Here is a 16,506-nt window from a genome sequence, read left to right on the forward strand (position 1 = left end):
GACAGGAATTAATATTCATTTATGTTTTTTGTTCCCTACAAAACACACACAACACAAGACAAACAACTCAAGGCTCCTCAGAACGAACAAAGTCTCACCCTCCTCCTGAGCGTCTGTCTGAATGCTCCTTCCCGGTGTCGTGCTCACTGGATTCCTGTCTCTCCAGCCGGTGTCGGTCCCTCTCCCTCCGCCGGCCTTCGTGGCTCCCGTGTCCCTCCTGCTCGCTGGATGTTTGTCTCTCCAGCGTCCGTCTCTCCCGCCTCTCGGCGTGTTCCCTCCACACCTCCTGAGGCAGCTCGTCCCGACGCGCTTGGATCAGCTGCTCGCTGGACAGCTGCCGTTCTATCCTGTGGTCCCTGTGGTGAGTGTGCGTCTGGACCTGGGGCTCCGCTTGGCCCAGCGGGTCGGTCCTGGACCCCCGCGGCCCCCTGGTGGGCTCGCTGTGCAGACGCTCCCTGGGCTCCTGGAGGACCACCTCCGCCATCACGGCCACCTCGGCTTTCTCTGTCCCTATCTCCCCCATCATCATCTCTCTCTCCCTGCCGCGCTCCCTCACCTTCTCCAGCCTGCTGGCCACGAGCAAAGGCGTCACTGCGTCATCCAAGTGTTTGATTTTGGGTTGCCGTAGATATGGGGACGATTTCACCTCCACTTCCCTCGCTGCCTGCACCGGAGGCTGGAGGTGACTCACTGCCTTCGTCACCTGCTCCCTCACCGTGCCGGCACTTTCCCGGGCCTGGTTGGCTGAGACGAGCATGGCTGCCGTGGCGATGGATGCGATGGAGGACGGCGCCGGCTGACCCAGTCCCGCAGCCACACCCACTACGGGGCCGTGGCGGGACTCCAGGGTGTGGCGGTAACTGGAGCCGTTCATTACAGGGGTGTAGTTGGCAACTGTCGACCCCAGCCGACGCACCACAGAAGAAGGAGAGGGAGTCGGGGTGGCAGGCGAGGGCGAGGGAGGAGAGCTGGCTTCGTTCTGCTCATAGATGGTCTGTCTCATAACGGGTGATATTGGGAGGCGGGGGAGGGTGGATGGACTGGCACAGGCATCTTGGGGGTCCAGGAAGACTTTACGGCCCAGCAGAGGGGTTGGGGGTAGCTTACTTTGTTCTGCCTTCAACTTCTCTACCTATGGAAAGGAAATACAACCAGCATTAAACAGGAATTATTCAGGATTTGTAGCTTAACTACATTTTTACCTTAAATAAACAGCTTTGGAGTAATTGTGATGGTGTGGTGACCCACAATTATTAAGACATTCACCCAGGTACCAGAGATCTTGTACCTTTAAAGCAGATATCAGTGGAATGTTTTTGTTAATATAAGTCCTAAATAGTCCTATTTTCCGTCAGCAATCACTTACATGAAGTATTTCAGCCTAAACACGAGTCTCTCCGTCACTCTGCTCTGCTGTAACCCGAGGAGAAAATTTTCCTTGTGGGATACAAGTGTTATCCAATGAGGAGAGAGAACGGCATGAAGGGCTGTGTGTGCAGCCAAGGGATGCGCGTGAATGTGGTGACGTAGCACGAGGACCAATTGATGCCTGACAAGGGCGGGGGCTGCTAACTCATGGTGCGTTCAAAGAAACTCGTACTTTGTGTTTTTCCTTCCTGTGAAGTCATACCAGTTCGATCTGGTACGAGTTCACGGGTCGGAAGTTACGAGTGGCCGTTATAGGGAACTTTCACAGACAACAGGATGGTAAAAACACGAGCTACGGGTTACCTGGAACGCTACCAAGTCGTAGTTGTGACTTGAAGCTGTAACTTACGGTTTCAAAAGCCTGCCTTGAACGCAGCATTAGCCGAAACGGCCGTGAAGCTGATATCTGCTTTAAGAGTTTACATGGTTACTTAGCAACCCGAGAGTTCATGCCGGTTCCGGGTTCTATAGAGTGTTTATGGTTTCCTAGCAACCTGTCAGTTTCAGTGTTTTAGTTGTGTGGAGAGTAAACAGACTCCACTCACTTCCGTCTCCGGTCTGATCATTATTTACATCTCCACAATGGTTCAATAATACTGAGAAGGGTGCTATATAAACAAAGTACTTACTTACTTAATAAATGGCTTAACTTGTTACAGGGAGAATGGAGGCTCTCTGCCTTCCACCTAGTGTCACTTATTGTGTCAACTTTCCAAGATCTGTACCGCCGCCCCAGTGTCCCAGCCCTCGTCTCCGCACATCGCTACACAAACTTGCCCCGTAACCCGTAAGCTCTTGTTTATGACAGATTAAACAACACAAATATACACATCGTAACATTGTATATGATATATAACGTTATCTTCCACTCTATTGATTGATTTCTCGCCTGTTTCGTTGTAAACAAATGCACATGGCCGAGAGGAGGGTTAGCAAAACAGCGGAAAAGCAAGCAGACTTTTCCTCTTTAAAGCCAACTAGTAACGCAGGTCTTTGACATGGGTGGATGATGTTTGGCCCTGTAATGCACCGAGGACCTGTCTGGGGTGAACCCTACTGTATGTGTGTCCTATGTCAGCTGGGATTGGCTCAGCCTCTCTACGACCCTGTACAGATAAGCTGTATCACAGACAGTCGATGGATGAATGGATGATGTTCTGTATTCATTTCTCCATACTGGAAAGCCTCAGCTCTTACACCACGATTACAGTATTTTCAGAACATTAAGAATTTTAGCCATTTTCAGTAGAAAAATCCTTTTCTTTTTTTTTATTATTATAATTTTTGGGCACTTTGCCTTTAATCGATAGTGTGGTAGTAGGGAGAGACAGGAAACTGGGAGGCAGAGAGAGGGGGAATGACATGCAGCAAAGGGCCGTCCGACGCAGAATTCGATTCGGGGCCAGCTGCGACGAGGAATATAGCCTCTGCACATGGAGTCCCTGCTCTACCAACCGAGCTAAATGACGTCCCCAGTCGAAAGATCTTTCTCACGCCGGCCAGATTGTGCATGTATTTCCACAATAAGATGATGATGGTGATGATGATGTTACCGTGGTGAGTCGCCGCAGTGAGCTAAATCGCTCCTCCCAGGTGGCAGCAGCTTTGCGGAAGGCTTCGTGTCGACGAATCAGCTGCTCGACCTCGTCTACACTCGATCCCAGCTCACAGCTGCTGATGAACGGCTCCTGAGCGGTCAGCCACGCCTCCGCCACCACGGCGTCCTGGGCGAACTGATGAACCTCCAACACTGAGGGGAGGAGAGGAGAAACAAAAATAACACTCTATTCTCCCCAAGAACATCATGAGTATATGTAGGCTGGATATTTATCCAGTCTCTTTGTGTGTGTTTATGAAAGCTTCGAGGTGTGTGTTTCTGTGTGTGTGTGTGTGTGTGTGTGTGTGTGTGTGTGTGTGTGTGTGTGTGTGTGTGTGTGTGTGTGTGTGTGTGTGTGTGCTCACATTGCTGCAGGAATTCCCAGTGCCTGTCCCACTTTTCAGACAACTCATGTTGCTTAGCAACCACCTTGTCCAGTTTTTCCTTGATCTGAGAATCAAAATCACAAGAACACAAGAGTCAAACTCAAAATCAGTACTAAATGTTGAGCTGACCATGTGCAGAACATCTCTGCTGTTGTATATAAATGGAACATGTTACTAGTTTTAGTTTAGTTTTTTACCAGCTTTTATTGTTTTATGTACATTTACATCTTTGTGTTTCACTGAGATAAATTAAAGACATCTTCATCTATCTTAAAATATAAGCCATTATAAGACCGACAGCTTTTACACACTCTACATACTGTACATGTATGAACATTTCTGCATTCAAAGATTGAAGAGCTGTTAAATCTAATTTAGTGCTTTTTCATAAAATCCCCATGCTGCGTCTCAAATTGGACACTTCAGTTATTATTACACTCACTCATGTAATACAGTACACTAGCAGTTTATTGTGCACTCATTACAAATATGATCATGACTGTTGATGACCTGCTCCTGCTTTGCTCACTTGCATTGAAAAAGAACAAAGTGTCTTGTCGGTGCAACATTAACATTAGGTTACCATCGACACAACCCACTATACATGGTTGAGTTTTGTATGCACCGTCAGCTTAGGCACTTGCTCACTCAAAATAGTCTAGTCAAAGAAGTCTGAGTAATAAAACTATTGCCCTTTCAAGGCCATCCATTCTTCATCAAAAAATACTAAAGTCAAAAATATCTATGGATTTTCACAGTCCATGGGTCCTCAGCTATTAATCAACATCTTCCTCCGTGAAAATAATGTTTAATGTATTTGGTTTGAACCGATTTCTGCTGCAGCGAAACAGTTTCCTTTATAAATCATTAACTTAGGTTCATGCGCCTCATCACACTTCCTCGTCCCACCTCTTCAGCTGCAGGGTTTCTAGCAGCCAGCAGAGTCTTCCCCATCTCGATACACTCCAGTGTGCTCCGGCTGCGAGCCTCCACTTCGCTCTTTAGACTCTGATGATAATTCATCAACACCTCCACAGAGGACACGTCCCTGCAGGAACCACATAGCCCACAGACACTTTACTCACCAGCACACATATACAGCACGCCAACACACTGCTCTGTTTTTCAGACTACGACTACCACACTACCAGACAAAGCCACACCACAACAAAGTGTTATGCATTTTTAAAGAAATAAATTAACCATAAATGTTATGAATTAAATGTTTGATGTTAATATAGCATTCATAATGTATATTATCTGGTAATAGCAGTCATTTTCAACCTAATTTTGACTGACATTAACACTGCTTGTGAAATCTGTGCACACTGCTTGATTTAACCCTCAGGTTGACACAGACTTCCTGTGGCTGTGGTGCAAATACCTGGGCTTCTCTCCGGCCCCTATCTGACAGATGATCGACTCCATCCACATGATCTGATCTCGGACCATGCTGAAGAACCTCAGCTTGTCTGTCTCGGTGGTGATTTGCAAGCGACACTCCTCGCAGGACGTCAGCAGCTCTTTCCAGAACTGCATCACTTCGTGCTCACGGCACGCGATTGCTTCGGCCTTCTCGCCAGCGTATACTGTCCTCAGCTGGGCCGCGCTCTCCTGTAGCTGACGCACCTAAAAGAGTGGGTGGAGCAGATTTTAGAGAGAAGCAAAACTAAACAAGGTGGAATCTGATACTAAAACATGGATGAAAAGAGAAAGAGTTTATTTTCCAAATGACGCAGAAAACACAGCTGCTCTGGCAGCTGGGTTTAGTCACAGCCAAGATGTACAGGCTCAGAGTCGACACGGAGCAGCTGTGTTCTTGCATTGTTCTCCAGTAAAATGTACCAATGTTCCTGTTCCCCAGGTGCATGAGAGAAACTCCGCAAAGCAAAATTAATGCAGACTAAGACGGTAGTTTTTCCATAAAGATTCAGATTATTACTACTGTAAGACTCTTACTAATTTACCAATTTATTTTTTTAGTTTAAATTTTATCTACAGTTTTAAAATAATGACAACTTTTAACACTTTAAAGTAGAGCAAACTCATACAATAACTGATACTGTACTGCACTGGGACAGATAATTTCATCCATATAAATTGGACTGAAAAAATACTAATGGAAGAAATATAATCAATATAAATACTTATAATAATCTTTTTTTCTTTTTTATATAATATATCATTATTTATCATATTATCTCCAGCACATCTGTATGAATGTGAGGCATTATGTGATAAGGAGAGGATGTAGAAAGCATGCATTCCCCAAAAAATATCCACTGGGTAAGTAAATGTGATATTAAAATTAGCATTAAAAAAATCACAGTGATCATCACAGAGGAAAGTCTTTATGATTCTTCCCTGCATGTGTCCTGCAGCTACTGAATACTGTGGCAGCTTTTACATGTTTTCTGTTAATGCACATGCTTCTGTACCTGTGTGACCAGCAGCTGTATGTCCTGTTCAAAGCTGTGCAGGAGTCTCTGCAGGGTGCTGGTGTTGGCAGTGCTGCCCTGCCGAGCCCGAACTTCTGGCAGTCTTCGATGTTTGTCCTCAATTTGAGCCAGGACCTGAAAAAAACACACATACAGCAGTGCAGGGTTGGTCTGGTCTGTGGTTGCACCTACACAAGCATCTTGCAGGCACATTAAAGCCAAATCGATGCATCCAATCTATTCAAAACAATAAAAATGACCTCCAAATCTCTGTTGAAAGAGTGAGGCCTAATGTTTCTTGTCACCATATCATTATTGGAAAAAAAACACATTAATTTTCTGCTTACCTTAAAAATACCTTCCGTTCTTATTCTAACGCAAAATCTGCAGCTCATTTACATTTTCTAATATTTTTTTCATATTTTCAAGCTGTACTCATCAAAAAACACCCAAACCTTACATTTGCAAAGAAGATCTGCTGTTAATGAACTGTTTCTTCTAAAAAAAATAAATTAGGTTGCATTTTAGGATTGATTGCGCCACATGGTGAGACTCAGTTGCCCTATTTCAAAGACTTTTTCATGTAGCTTTCCTCTCATGGCGAGTGAGAGGATTACACTTTTAAATAGTTTTTAGGGATTGAGCTCAGTTCAAAAGCGAATCAAAACCGAATGATACAACTGAGAAAACCAGGGGCTGTTAAATCTCAAGTTTGTGAAAAAAAACCAACACGTTTTCAAGGTTGCACCTTGACAAGACTTGTAAATGACGCTGCCAGCAAAGGACAACACCTTCACTTTCCCCTGAATGGGGACGCAGCTTTATGTCATAGAGTCATCCTCGTGTCCTCCTGCAAGACTCCTGCATCATTTCATGTCACCTTAGTTCCTCAGAGACCATACCTCTCTGCAGTCGGAGAAGAACTTGTGCAGCTGGTGTGAGGCGGCAAGCATCTGCGCCCTGGTCTCCATGAGCTCCAGGAGGTCGGCCCAGGCCTCATTCACCCCGTCCTTCCACTCAGCTATGGTCGCTGCCTCCGAGTGGCCGTAGTCGATGAGCTCGTCCACCATCTGGTTGACGGCTGTCACTCGTTCCTGTCCCACACTGCCTGTCTCTGATGCAAACTCTGTGAACTTCTCCTGCAGGACCTGGAGGTGTGGAGGTGAGAAAGGAAATTAAATATAAACTTAAAGGAAAAGTATCTTTCTATGGTGATGTCATTTACATGCATGCTGCTCTCTCTGCATCGAAGCCCCTTGATGCACTTTATCATTCCGCACTTCGATTTATTACCGGAGATGTGTTCAAACCCATCACTGTTTTCTTTATAACAAAGTCGGATGGCCATGGCCAGTGTAAGGAGGGAGCAACATTGCATGGTTTTAATTTACAAAGCTTTACTTGACATTTTACCTGTTTATCTTACCAGTTTAATCTCACTTAAAACTTGTAACCTGCACACTCGTTCACAGGATGCCTTGATTTTAAACATGCCTAGTATCAGGACAGAATTGGGGAAGACTGCCTTTCAACTCTATGCCCCTCAGAAGTGGAGAAATTTACAGAACTGTCTGATCACCTTATTTCTCTAGATAGCTTTAAAGACCCACTCCCATGAAAATCGTGTTTTTCGTGCTTTTCACATGTTCCTGTGACATTTTTCTTGTGTTAGAGCACATATCAGCAGAAAAGGAAGTGCAAAATTGCAATTCTGAGTTTTTCTGCCTTCAAACTGCTGTGAACCAATGGCAGACGCAAACTGGCAGTTTCAGGCAGACTGGAGCTGACGTGTCACAGCTCCAGGGGAGGGCACTAGTGCTACAAGCTCCCGCCCCGCTCTGCATCTGGCTCAGAGGTGAAAGGCTTGAAGGTATAACAGGTATAGCTCACCTGGTAGAGCAGCTTGCACTGTGAGCAAGGACTATGTTCCAGTCTGGGATCGAATCCCAGTGTGCAGTTTTAAGCTAAACGCGCTGAATCTGTAATTGTACAATGTCCAGCTGACAGCAAGCGGGGGGTGGGGTGCGAGGAGGTGGCTGGGCGGGTGCAGAGCAGCGCAGTCTCCGCCCACCCTCCAGAGGTGCATTGCTAATGAGCTGGTTTTAAAATGACCGAAAAGGGTCGCGGGAGTGGGACTTTAATGACTTACTATTAAGTGTTCTGTGCAGTCTGTATGTAAATGTATGTAAATGATTTTATTTGTATTGTGTATATTTATGTTGTTTTTGTTATCAGGGCGTCATTGGAAAAGAGAGCTGACTCTCTGTTGACCATGAATAAATAAAGGTGAAAGATGAAAAAATTAAAAACTTAATATACAATCACACGAGACCAGTGTTGTTTCAATATGATTTTTTTTCTCCCCCTTATTTATTCATCCACAGACACCAACTGTTGACATACTTACTGTGACATGCTCATAGTCTTGACCCAGTTCGGGTGAGCTGGCAACCACCTCCCTCTGAGCGATCCACTGCTCCAGCTCGTCCACCTCTCTGTTGAGCTGGTAGAGCCAGTACTGCTGCTCCAGGCGGCTCTTCCTCTCCTCCACCAGGTCTTTCAGAGACACGTACAGACGGTCGATCTGCGACTGCCGCTTGCTGATCTGCTCACTGTCAAAGAGAAGAAGGAAAAGTGTGTCAGGTCATAATCTACAATGGTTTCTTCGTGGTTTCTTCGTCTCTTCCTGAGGTGCAGCATGTAACAATGCAGACAGAATGATAATAACACCTGAGTCACAGGCTAGAACACAAGAGAATACATAGAACCAAACCACCCTCAGCATGTGTCATCCATCTGCACTGCTATAGTGACGAAGAGCTGAGCTAAGCAAAATCGGAGCCCTTGCAATAGTGGTTTGATGTGAATGGAAAACAACTCGACAGAACAGAAGAATGTGTTTTTTAACTTACATTAACACATATAAGCATCATTACTTGCTGCATTTCTCTTGACATCAGTTATAGCGACTGTGACATTGAGAGGTAGTCATTGTGAATATCTGACAATGTCAAAATTTGGCCCGGGGCTATCTTTGGTCACATGACTGTGATATTAGCCGTGTTTAAACTCTTCTCACGCTGTCACAAAGCCACCACTTCAGAACCACAACCAAAGATATCGCCACTCAGTGAGATCAATTGCGAAAATGCAAGTGATAAGATTATACTTTTTTTTTTTTAGATTTTTCAGAATTCGACAGATTTTGAAAATTCTAAAATAAAAAAAAAATAAATGTAGAAAACACAAACAGTTCTGCAATTAATTTAGTTGTAAAAGGAAATCTATACGAGATGTTTGTGTTTACATGCTCACCAGTCTGGATGTCCCATCTCCAGCAGCTGCCGACACTGCTGCGACAGCAGGCCGATGGTCTCAGCATAGTCCTCGATGGTCTGTTCCAGGACCAAATGTTTCTTCAGCAGCTGCAGTGTACTCGGCTCATCCTGGGAGGAGAAAACAGCACGCACAGAGAAGTTTCTCTTTAAAAAACAGTATACACATACTCACAAAGCATAAATGCTCAATCCTGCCTCTATGTAAAAGTCTACAAATATAGGACAATAATTAACTTAGAGTCCAACAAAATTAGAAGACTACTATGATTTGAATATGTTTTTGTGTCTAAATTTTCACGTCTAAGATTTTAAAGCCCATAATGTGAATTTTGTTCATTTTTACTTAGGTTACCCAGCATATTGCGGAGATGACACACTCACCTTCCCTTTCTCCTCGTTCATCATGTGCAGCTCCTGCTCGCTCAGCCAGGCCTCCACCTCAGCCGTGTCAAAGTAGTACTGCTGAGCCTGGTACATGGCATCGAGGACCAGTTGCCTCCTCTCAGTCTCCACCCAGAGCAGCGCCCACAGCTGGGCCAGCTGGTCGTGGCCGGCCCTGACGCAGTCGGCCTCGGGGCTGCGTATGGAGGCGATAATCCCTGCCCTCTCCAGCACGTCTTCAATCCTGGCCCTGTGGCCCTGCAGCTCCCTCTGAAGAGTCTGGGGGAGAAGCGGGAGACATGAGAAAGGCCACTGTTATATTACAGGGAGTACATCATAGCTACTGTACATCAGCATATGTTACAGATAAATCAAGACTTCAGGTTGTTTATGTGTCACATATTACATGGGAATATTTCTGTGACTTCACCACAGTATGTTGAAATAAGATAAAATCTCAACAGAGGCCAGAGTGTAGTTGTGCATTAGGTAAATTTGTGGTTGGAATCAGACGCTGTTTCCTCACCTGATTCTTCTTCATGAGCTGCTGGACGGCCTGCAGAGTCGAGCCGTGCTCCTGAGACATGGCCATCGGGAGACGCTCCTGGACCCACAACTACAACCACAGAAGTGAATACGACTCTGTGAGACAACATATCTGCACTTCACGGCATTAAATGTAACACGATATAAAATGCACATCTACATTTTACACAGAACTCAAAATTAATCTTTTTTGTTCACAGATGATATAACTGTTAAAATGTATATATATATATACAGTATAAAACACAGAAATATCCTACTGAACCTCATTAATAATTAATATTTGTATTATCTGTTTGAATTTACAAATAATATAACATTTAGATAAAGAAATAGTAATATAATAGTAACTATAGTAAATAGTTGTTGTTTTTTTAAGGTGGATGCATCTTAAAGGGATAGTTCACCCAAAATTCAAATTGTACTCATTATCTACTCACCCTCATGTCGACTAAGGGCTGGGAGAAGTTTCAGAGTTATCCGTGGCTTACAGGGGGTCTCGGCATAGCAGTGCATATCTATAACGGTTGCAAATGGATACCACTTTTCTTCGTAAATTCTTTGCGATTTGGACGGACCAGGAAGAGGAGCTTCCGCTACAAACAAGCTTGAAATATAGACTTTTTTTTTTTTTTTTCGGAACAATTTCGCATTTCGGGGCTTCAATACAAGACGGACATTACATACGAGCAGCATGGAGGTATTTGGATGTTTTTTGGTGTGTCTTTTTGTTACGAAGACAGTTGGTATCCATTTGCAACCATTATATGGACATGCACTGCTACGCCGAGACCCCCTGTAACTCAGAGAAGTCACGGATAACTCTGAAACTTCTCCCAGCCCTTAGTCGACATGAGGGTGAGTATAGATAATGAGTGCAATTTGAATTTTGGGTGAACTATCCTTTTAATGTGACACAATTACATGGTTGAACTGTTGGATTGGACCAATACATTTCAGGTTGAAGATATATTTACACACATTCTGCAAATAAAAATAAAAGTATGACAACTTTGAAAATATGAAAATCTTGAAAATATGAGTGACATGACAAAATCCATTAAAAGTTCAGGTTGTGACATGAAGTGAGACAGTTTCATCCTCTCTAAACACTCCCTGTTCCCATTATAGTGTGTTGGTTGCCCTTTAACTCACAATCTCGTCCTCCAGGTCTCGTCCGACTTGGTGGACTTCCTTTGACGCCAGAAGGATGCGTCGTCTCTCCTTCAGCGGCTCGATCAGACGCACCATCCTGGCCTCCACAGCAGCCTGACGCCCGGCAACCGTCTCCTTGACCTGCGTCTGCTGAGGGATGGAGGCCGCCTGCACCTGGAGCTGCCCCACTTCCTGATACCACTCCTCCATCTGGCTCTCCATGGTCTGAGGGGGAGTGGGGAGGGGGCGCAGAGTAGAAGTTATCAAAAACAGATGGAGGAAAAGAGGATGTGTTGAGTTGGAGAGAGGAAGTAAAAGACAGAACAAGAGAATGAATCGAGTGGAGGAGAATGACATGTAGTCATGGGAGAGAAGATGAAGGTGAGTGGGATGTGACGATTGAGACAGTAACACAATAACTGGTAGCTTGGTAATTTGACTGCAGCTCTCAGTTGACTATGAGATCACATTTTAAAAGGTTTTTTAAAATACCTTTTTATTTAGATTTTAAATTTCTTTCTTTCTTACATTAAATGTAAGATACATTTTATGTTAAAGTTATGAACAAAATTATCAGATAATTTTACTTACCACAACAATTTCACAGAATACAATATAAAAAGTACAAAACCTTGTTTCACCTTGTTTTATATATATAGTACAGTGACACATTTATGAAAAAAAATGTGGTGGTGTCACCATTTGTATTGTGCCCAAAAAGACATGTATGTATGACCTGATCACAATAATAATTTATTTATAATTGGTTGCTTGTAATGTCTGCAAACAAATCATGTTAGTAAAAATTGCAAAAATATCATAACTGCAATCCATAAATCAATACAAATTTGAGATTATTTTAACATATTTTGAAATGTCTGCTGTGTTCACTTCACTGACATTTCAACAAACGATGGACATGAAAGCAAAGATGAGAGTGAAAATAATCCAAAGCAGCAAAAGAATAGTTGACAGACATGGAGTGTAGTGAAGGTTACTGTACCCCTTATCAGGATGGATGCTGGGAAGTGGAGTTTGGTTTGATGTTAAGATGATGTGGGAAAGCAGTGCTAATGGTGGCCTGTTAAAGGAAGCTGTAAACGGCATACTGTGGGAGAGGAGAATGAGAGATGTCTGGTGAAATGATGAATGAAAGGATGAATTTGTGTGTCAGCCCCAGCCACAACTGCCTGCTGTTTTTGTAAAGTTGTTTTATAACCATACTGCTGTATATGGGAAGTTCATGTCATTTTTAACTGAGTATTAATTCTGCAGTTTGGATGTCTCTTTCTGTAGTCCATTTCTCCAAGCACTGCAGAGTATTTGTGCTGATGATGAGGATAATTTTATGACTGTCCATGGCATGTGTTGGAGAGGATTTTTACTTTTACAGCCTCAGACAAACCCTCACTAAACGACTAAAGAGTCTCTGACTAAAAGCCTGGTCTGGTAGAGATCAGATCTGTGTGCAAATCTGCAGTCAATGACGCCATCTGTATGTAAAGCGATATACTGCTGTCTATACCCACCATAGGAGCTCTGATACTGTATGAGCACATGAGGAGTTGGTACAGTAGGTCCAAATGATAAAACATGTGAGTAAAAACAAATATTTGGAGAATAAAAGTTGGGGGTTGGTGTTTAGATTTTTTGTTTATTACATTTTGGTAATGCTAAATTAATTGTATTACAATTCACAAAGTAGGCTACTTTTGTTTTCCACATACCATTAACATGTACATACTGATCACCTGACACAATTTGTGAATCAGTGTTTTGAATCAGCTGACATCTCTAACAAACAAGCTAGGTCAACAAAATAAAACATGACTTCTTTATTTTGATTTGACGAATGCTTTAGTTTGTTCAGTGTTCAGTATTAATAAACCCACCAGTTTTAGTTGACTTAATGTGTGAACAAATGCTCAATTAGCGTGGTCATGTAACATTTCCAATCAGTCAAAAGGCAGTTAGCTTATCAAAAGGCATCACTGTCTCATTGATTTATTTGGCAAACAAAAAAAATCCACAAGCTCCAGGCAGTTTTATTTAAAAATATAGTAATCAATAACTTCCCATCAGTATCTGTAAAATGATCTTGGGATGACACACGTCTGAAAGGTGACTGAGTTGGCATCGAGGACGAAAGTGTTTCAAAAACAATCAACACAAAAAAAATATGATGGGGTGAAAATAAAAGCCTGATTTTGCTGAAATGAAATGGGAACTGAAAGCATTGTGAGAAATGTTGTTAGTTATTTTCAAGATGTTTTGTCTAATTGTAATGAGAAGACGTCATCACAGTGTGACACGAAGAATGTAAATACTGAGTCATTCTGAGACAATTCAATATATGAAGTAAGATTGTAACAGAGCAACAGCATTTCATGTAATTCACAGGTTTGATCGAACTATACGTCATGTATTTGCCCAGTATCCCAAAAGTATCTGGCCAAGAAATGCTCAGAAATGTCATCATTAAACTTTCTGACTTTTCTTTTTTTGTTGCTATGAATAGTACAGAAACTCAAAACCAGAACAATGCTTCTGCAAACTTTGAGGAAATAATGATCAGCTTACTTCTATGACTGCTCATAGATAGACTGATAATCAGCAACAGCATAAAATAACCCAAACAACAAATAGAGCCACAGTGCCACTTAACTGGGACATGAAATCCTGCCCAGAAATAAATGCACATTACTTTTAAAACTGAAGTTTAAAGAAAGGGTGATCTTTGGTTGGCATCATTCACTCATAATCCATGAATTAATTTCCTGAACACTTATTTACTTATCATGAATATCTCTGCAATGTAGATAATAGTCAAAGACATCTGAAGCCAAGAACTGACAAACTATCAGGACAGAAAGATGTAGTATAATTATCTAAAATTGTTATAGAAATCTTGAAATATCCTCATTGTTGTGTTTTCCAGTGAAATACCAAATATTTTCCTATAAAAATCAATCATCAAAAAATTGCATAATTTTTTTATTTAACTGTCAACACTCTCCTTCTGCAGCCAGCCACAATTGCTGAATCATTGTTTTTATGCCTTTATTGACATCCACAGTAAATGTGGGGTGAAGTAGAGTTGGAGTGTGACATGCAGCTAACTGACCAGTCAGACGGGAGGAAAACTGGAGAGTTGCTGCTCGGCGTGAACGCACCCCTGCAGTTTGTGCACTGACCAGTCAGCTACCAGGTTGTCCCAGACATAACCATAACTCATTAAACGTTTTTTTAATTCTGTGTACCTGTAGTTTTTTGAGCTGCTTGTTGACAGTGGTGAGGTCTTGTCCCTGGTCCACATAGGCCAGTTGACCCTCCAGCTGTCCCAGTCTCTGGTCCAGGCTTTCGTAGCTCTGCACCAGCAGGTCAGCTTTGTTGGCCTCAAAGAGCTGGCGGGCTTTGGCCTGGGTCGTGCTCTCCAGATCCTGCCAGCACTCCCGGATCTCCTCCAGCTTCCTCCGCACCACAGGGCTGAGCTCCGGCTTCTCCTGGATCAGCTGCTGGCCCTCCTGGATGGACGAGAGGACACAGGTAAGGAGGAGTTACTAAATAGAAATATAACACTACAGGTAAATACTGAAAGGAAAATATCAACCAAGATGTCCAACCATGATCACCACACTAGATCAAACACAACCCCTTCAAGATTCAAGATCTTCTAGATCCTCTAGAAGAGGATCCTCTGTGCCAAGATCCTCTATTGGCTTTGCACAGAGAAGTGAGTAGCAGTCAGATAGTTCTGATAACATGGTCATTAAGGAAAATACTCAGCACCTTAATCAGTGAATCTTCATCTCTACAGCACCTGGGAGGTATTAACATAAAATCACAAATGTATGTGCAAATTTATGCCAAAAGATACTTGAGAATCAGATCATCTCTGATAAAATGAGCTCATGGGGTTTAGAGCAGAAAAATCAAGTTTCTAATGTGTTTTTTATCTGCATTTATTAAGATGAGAATAAATCCTTCAAGAACATCTAAACGGACTGGACTGGTTAAACACAGAGAGGAAGAAACTCTAGAGAGAGTTGGTGGAAAATATACTATTTCCAGATTATGACCTTTATCCTCGATTAAACAGGTGATTACTTTTTTCCCCCGAATAATAATCTTTTTAATCTATTGATGATCAGAAATAATAAGTAATCAGTTACTGTACACAATTTAGTGCAGCCAATAATGAGAAAACAAAAAGGTAATACACGTCACACTGATACATTGATGATACAGTACAAATCTTCACATTTCAGAAATTGTAATCACAATGTTGTGAAATATGTTTTACAGTTTCAGCTGAGGTGATTTAATAAAATCAAGTTTAAATAATTAAAGCAGAAGTAAGTGGAATATTTGTGTTATTATAAGTCTTAAATAGTTATATCTTCCGACAGCAATCACTTATATAGAGTGTTTGGTCTGAAACACGGGTCTGTCAGTCACTCTGCTCTGCTGTAAGCCGAGGAGAAAACTTTCCTTGTATCCTACAACCTTTATCCAATGAGAGAGAACGGCATAAAGGAGCAGTCCTCTCTGTGTGTGCAGCCAAGGGATGCGCGTGAATGTGGTGACGTAGGGACGAGGGCGGGGACTGCTAACTCCATTGGCTGACAGGAAGTTAGCCAAAACGACCGGATCGCTTACTTCTGCTTTAATCACCACGATCAATTGCAAATTGCAAAAAAACAACAACAAGATGTTTGAAAAAAAAAACCTTGATCACCTCAAGCTCTGGGGAGCTGATATATGTATTTCACAGTACATTTTATAGAAAACATAATAAAGAAAGATTAATTGATAACAAAAATAACTCTAAGTTACTATTCCACTGAAATGTAATATAAAGATAATCATCAATTAGCTGAGGTTAAAATATAAAGTGATATAAAGTAATGTGTGCGCGCGCGTGAGTGCAAAGATTAAACCTCGCTGTATTAAAATGCCTCATAAATTACCTCACCATCCCCTCCCCTTCCTCTCTCCCTGTGCTCTCCTCTTCAGATTTCTGCCCCCCTTTTGTACCTCTGTCTCCCTCAAACACACACACACACAGAGAGAGAGAGAGAGAGAGAGAGAGAGAGAGAGACGTACACACCACTATTCCTTATGTACACCTGCTCCCTTTCAGTTTTTTCTATTTAGCCTCCCCCACAGTGAAATCCTTCCCCCATCCAATTGTAATTCACACTGTGCAGACCATGTGTGTGTGTTTGTGTGTTACA

At 42.6% G+C, this 16,506-nt stretch overlaps 1 protein-coding gene across 1 annotated transcript in view; it reads right to left on the bottom strand.

Annotated features, from left to right (window-relative positions):
- The window catches only part of sptbn4b (spectrin, beta, non-erythrocytic 4b), a gene marked incomplete at both ends in the record, with an annotated part of 70,485 nt that overhangs the window by 6,170 nt on the left and 47,809 nt on the right, over positions 1-16,506 (bottom strand). Inside the window, 13 exons of the mRNA XM_083985560.1 lie at positions 99-1,132; positions 2,982-3,178; positions 3,391-3,475; positions 4,321-4,459; positions 4,796-5,040; positions 5,850-5,984; positions 6,752-6,997; positions 8,257-8,461; positions 9,165-9,295; positions 9,569-9,847; positions 10,095-10,184; positions 11,270-11,494; positions 14,530-14,793. Coding sequence (XP_083841686.1) covers positions 99-1,132; positions 2,982-3,178; positions 3,391-3,475; positions 4,321-4,459; positions 4,796-5,040; positions 5,850-5,984; positions 6,752-6,997; positions 8,257-8,461; positions 9,165-9,295; positions 9,569-9,847; positions 10,095-10,184; positions 11,270-11,494; positions 14,530-14,793 — 3,275 coding nt within the window. The remainder of the gene's footprint in view (positions 1-98; positions 1,133-2,981; positions 3,179-3,390; positions 3,476-4,320; positions 4,460-4,795; positions 5,041-5,849; positions 5,985-6,751; positions 6,998-8,256; positions 8,462-9,164; positions 9,296-9,568; positions 9,848-10,094; positions 10,185-11,269; positions 11,495-14,529; positions 14,794-16,506) is intronic.

Source organism: Trachurus trachurus (genome assembly GCF_905171665.1).
Source record: "Trachurus trachurus genome assembly, chromosome: 13".
Classification (NCBI taxonomy): Eukaryota; Metazoa; Chordata; class Actinopteri; order Carangiformes; family Carangidae; genus Trachurus; species Trachurus trachurus.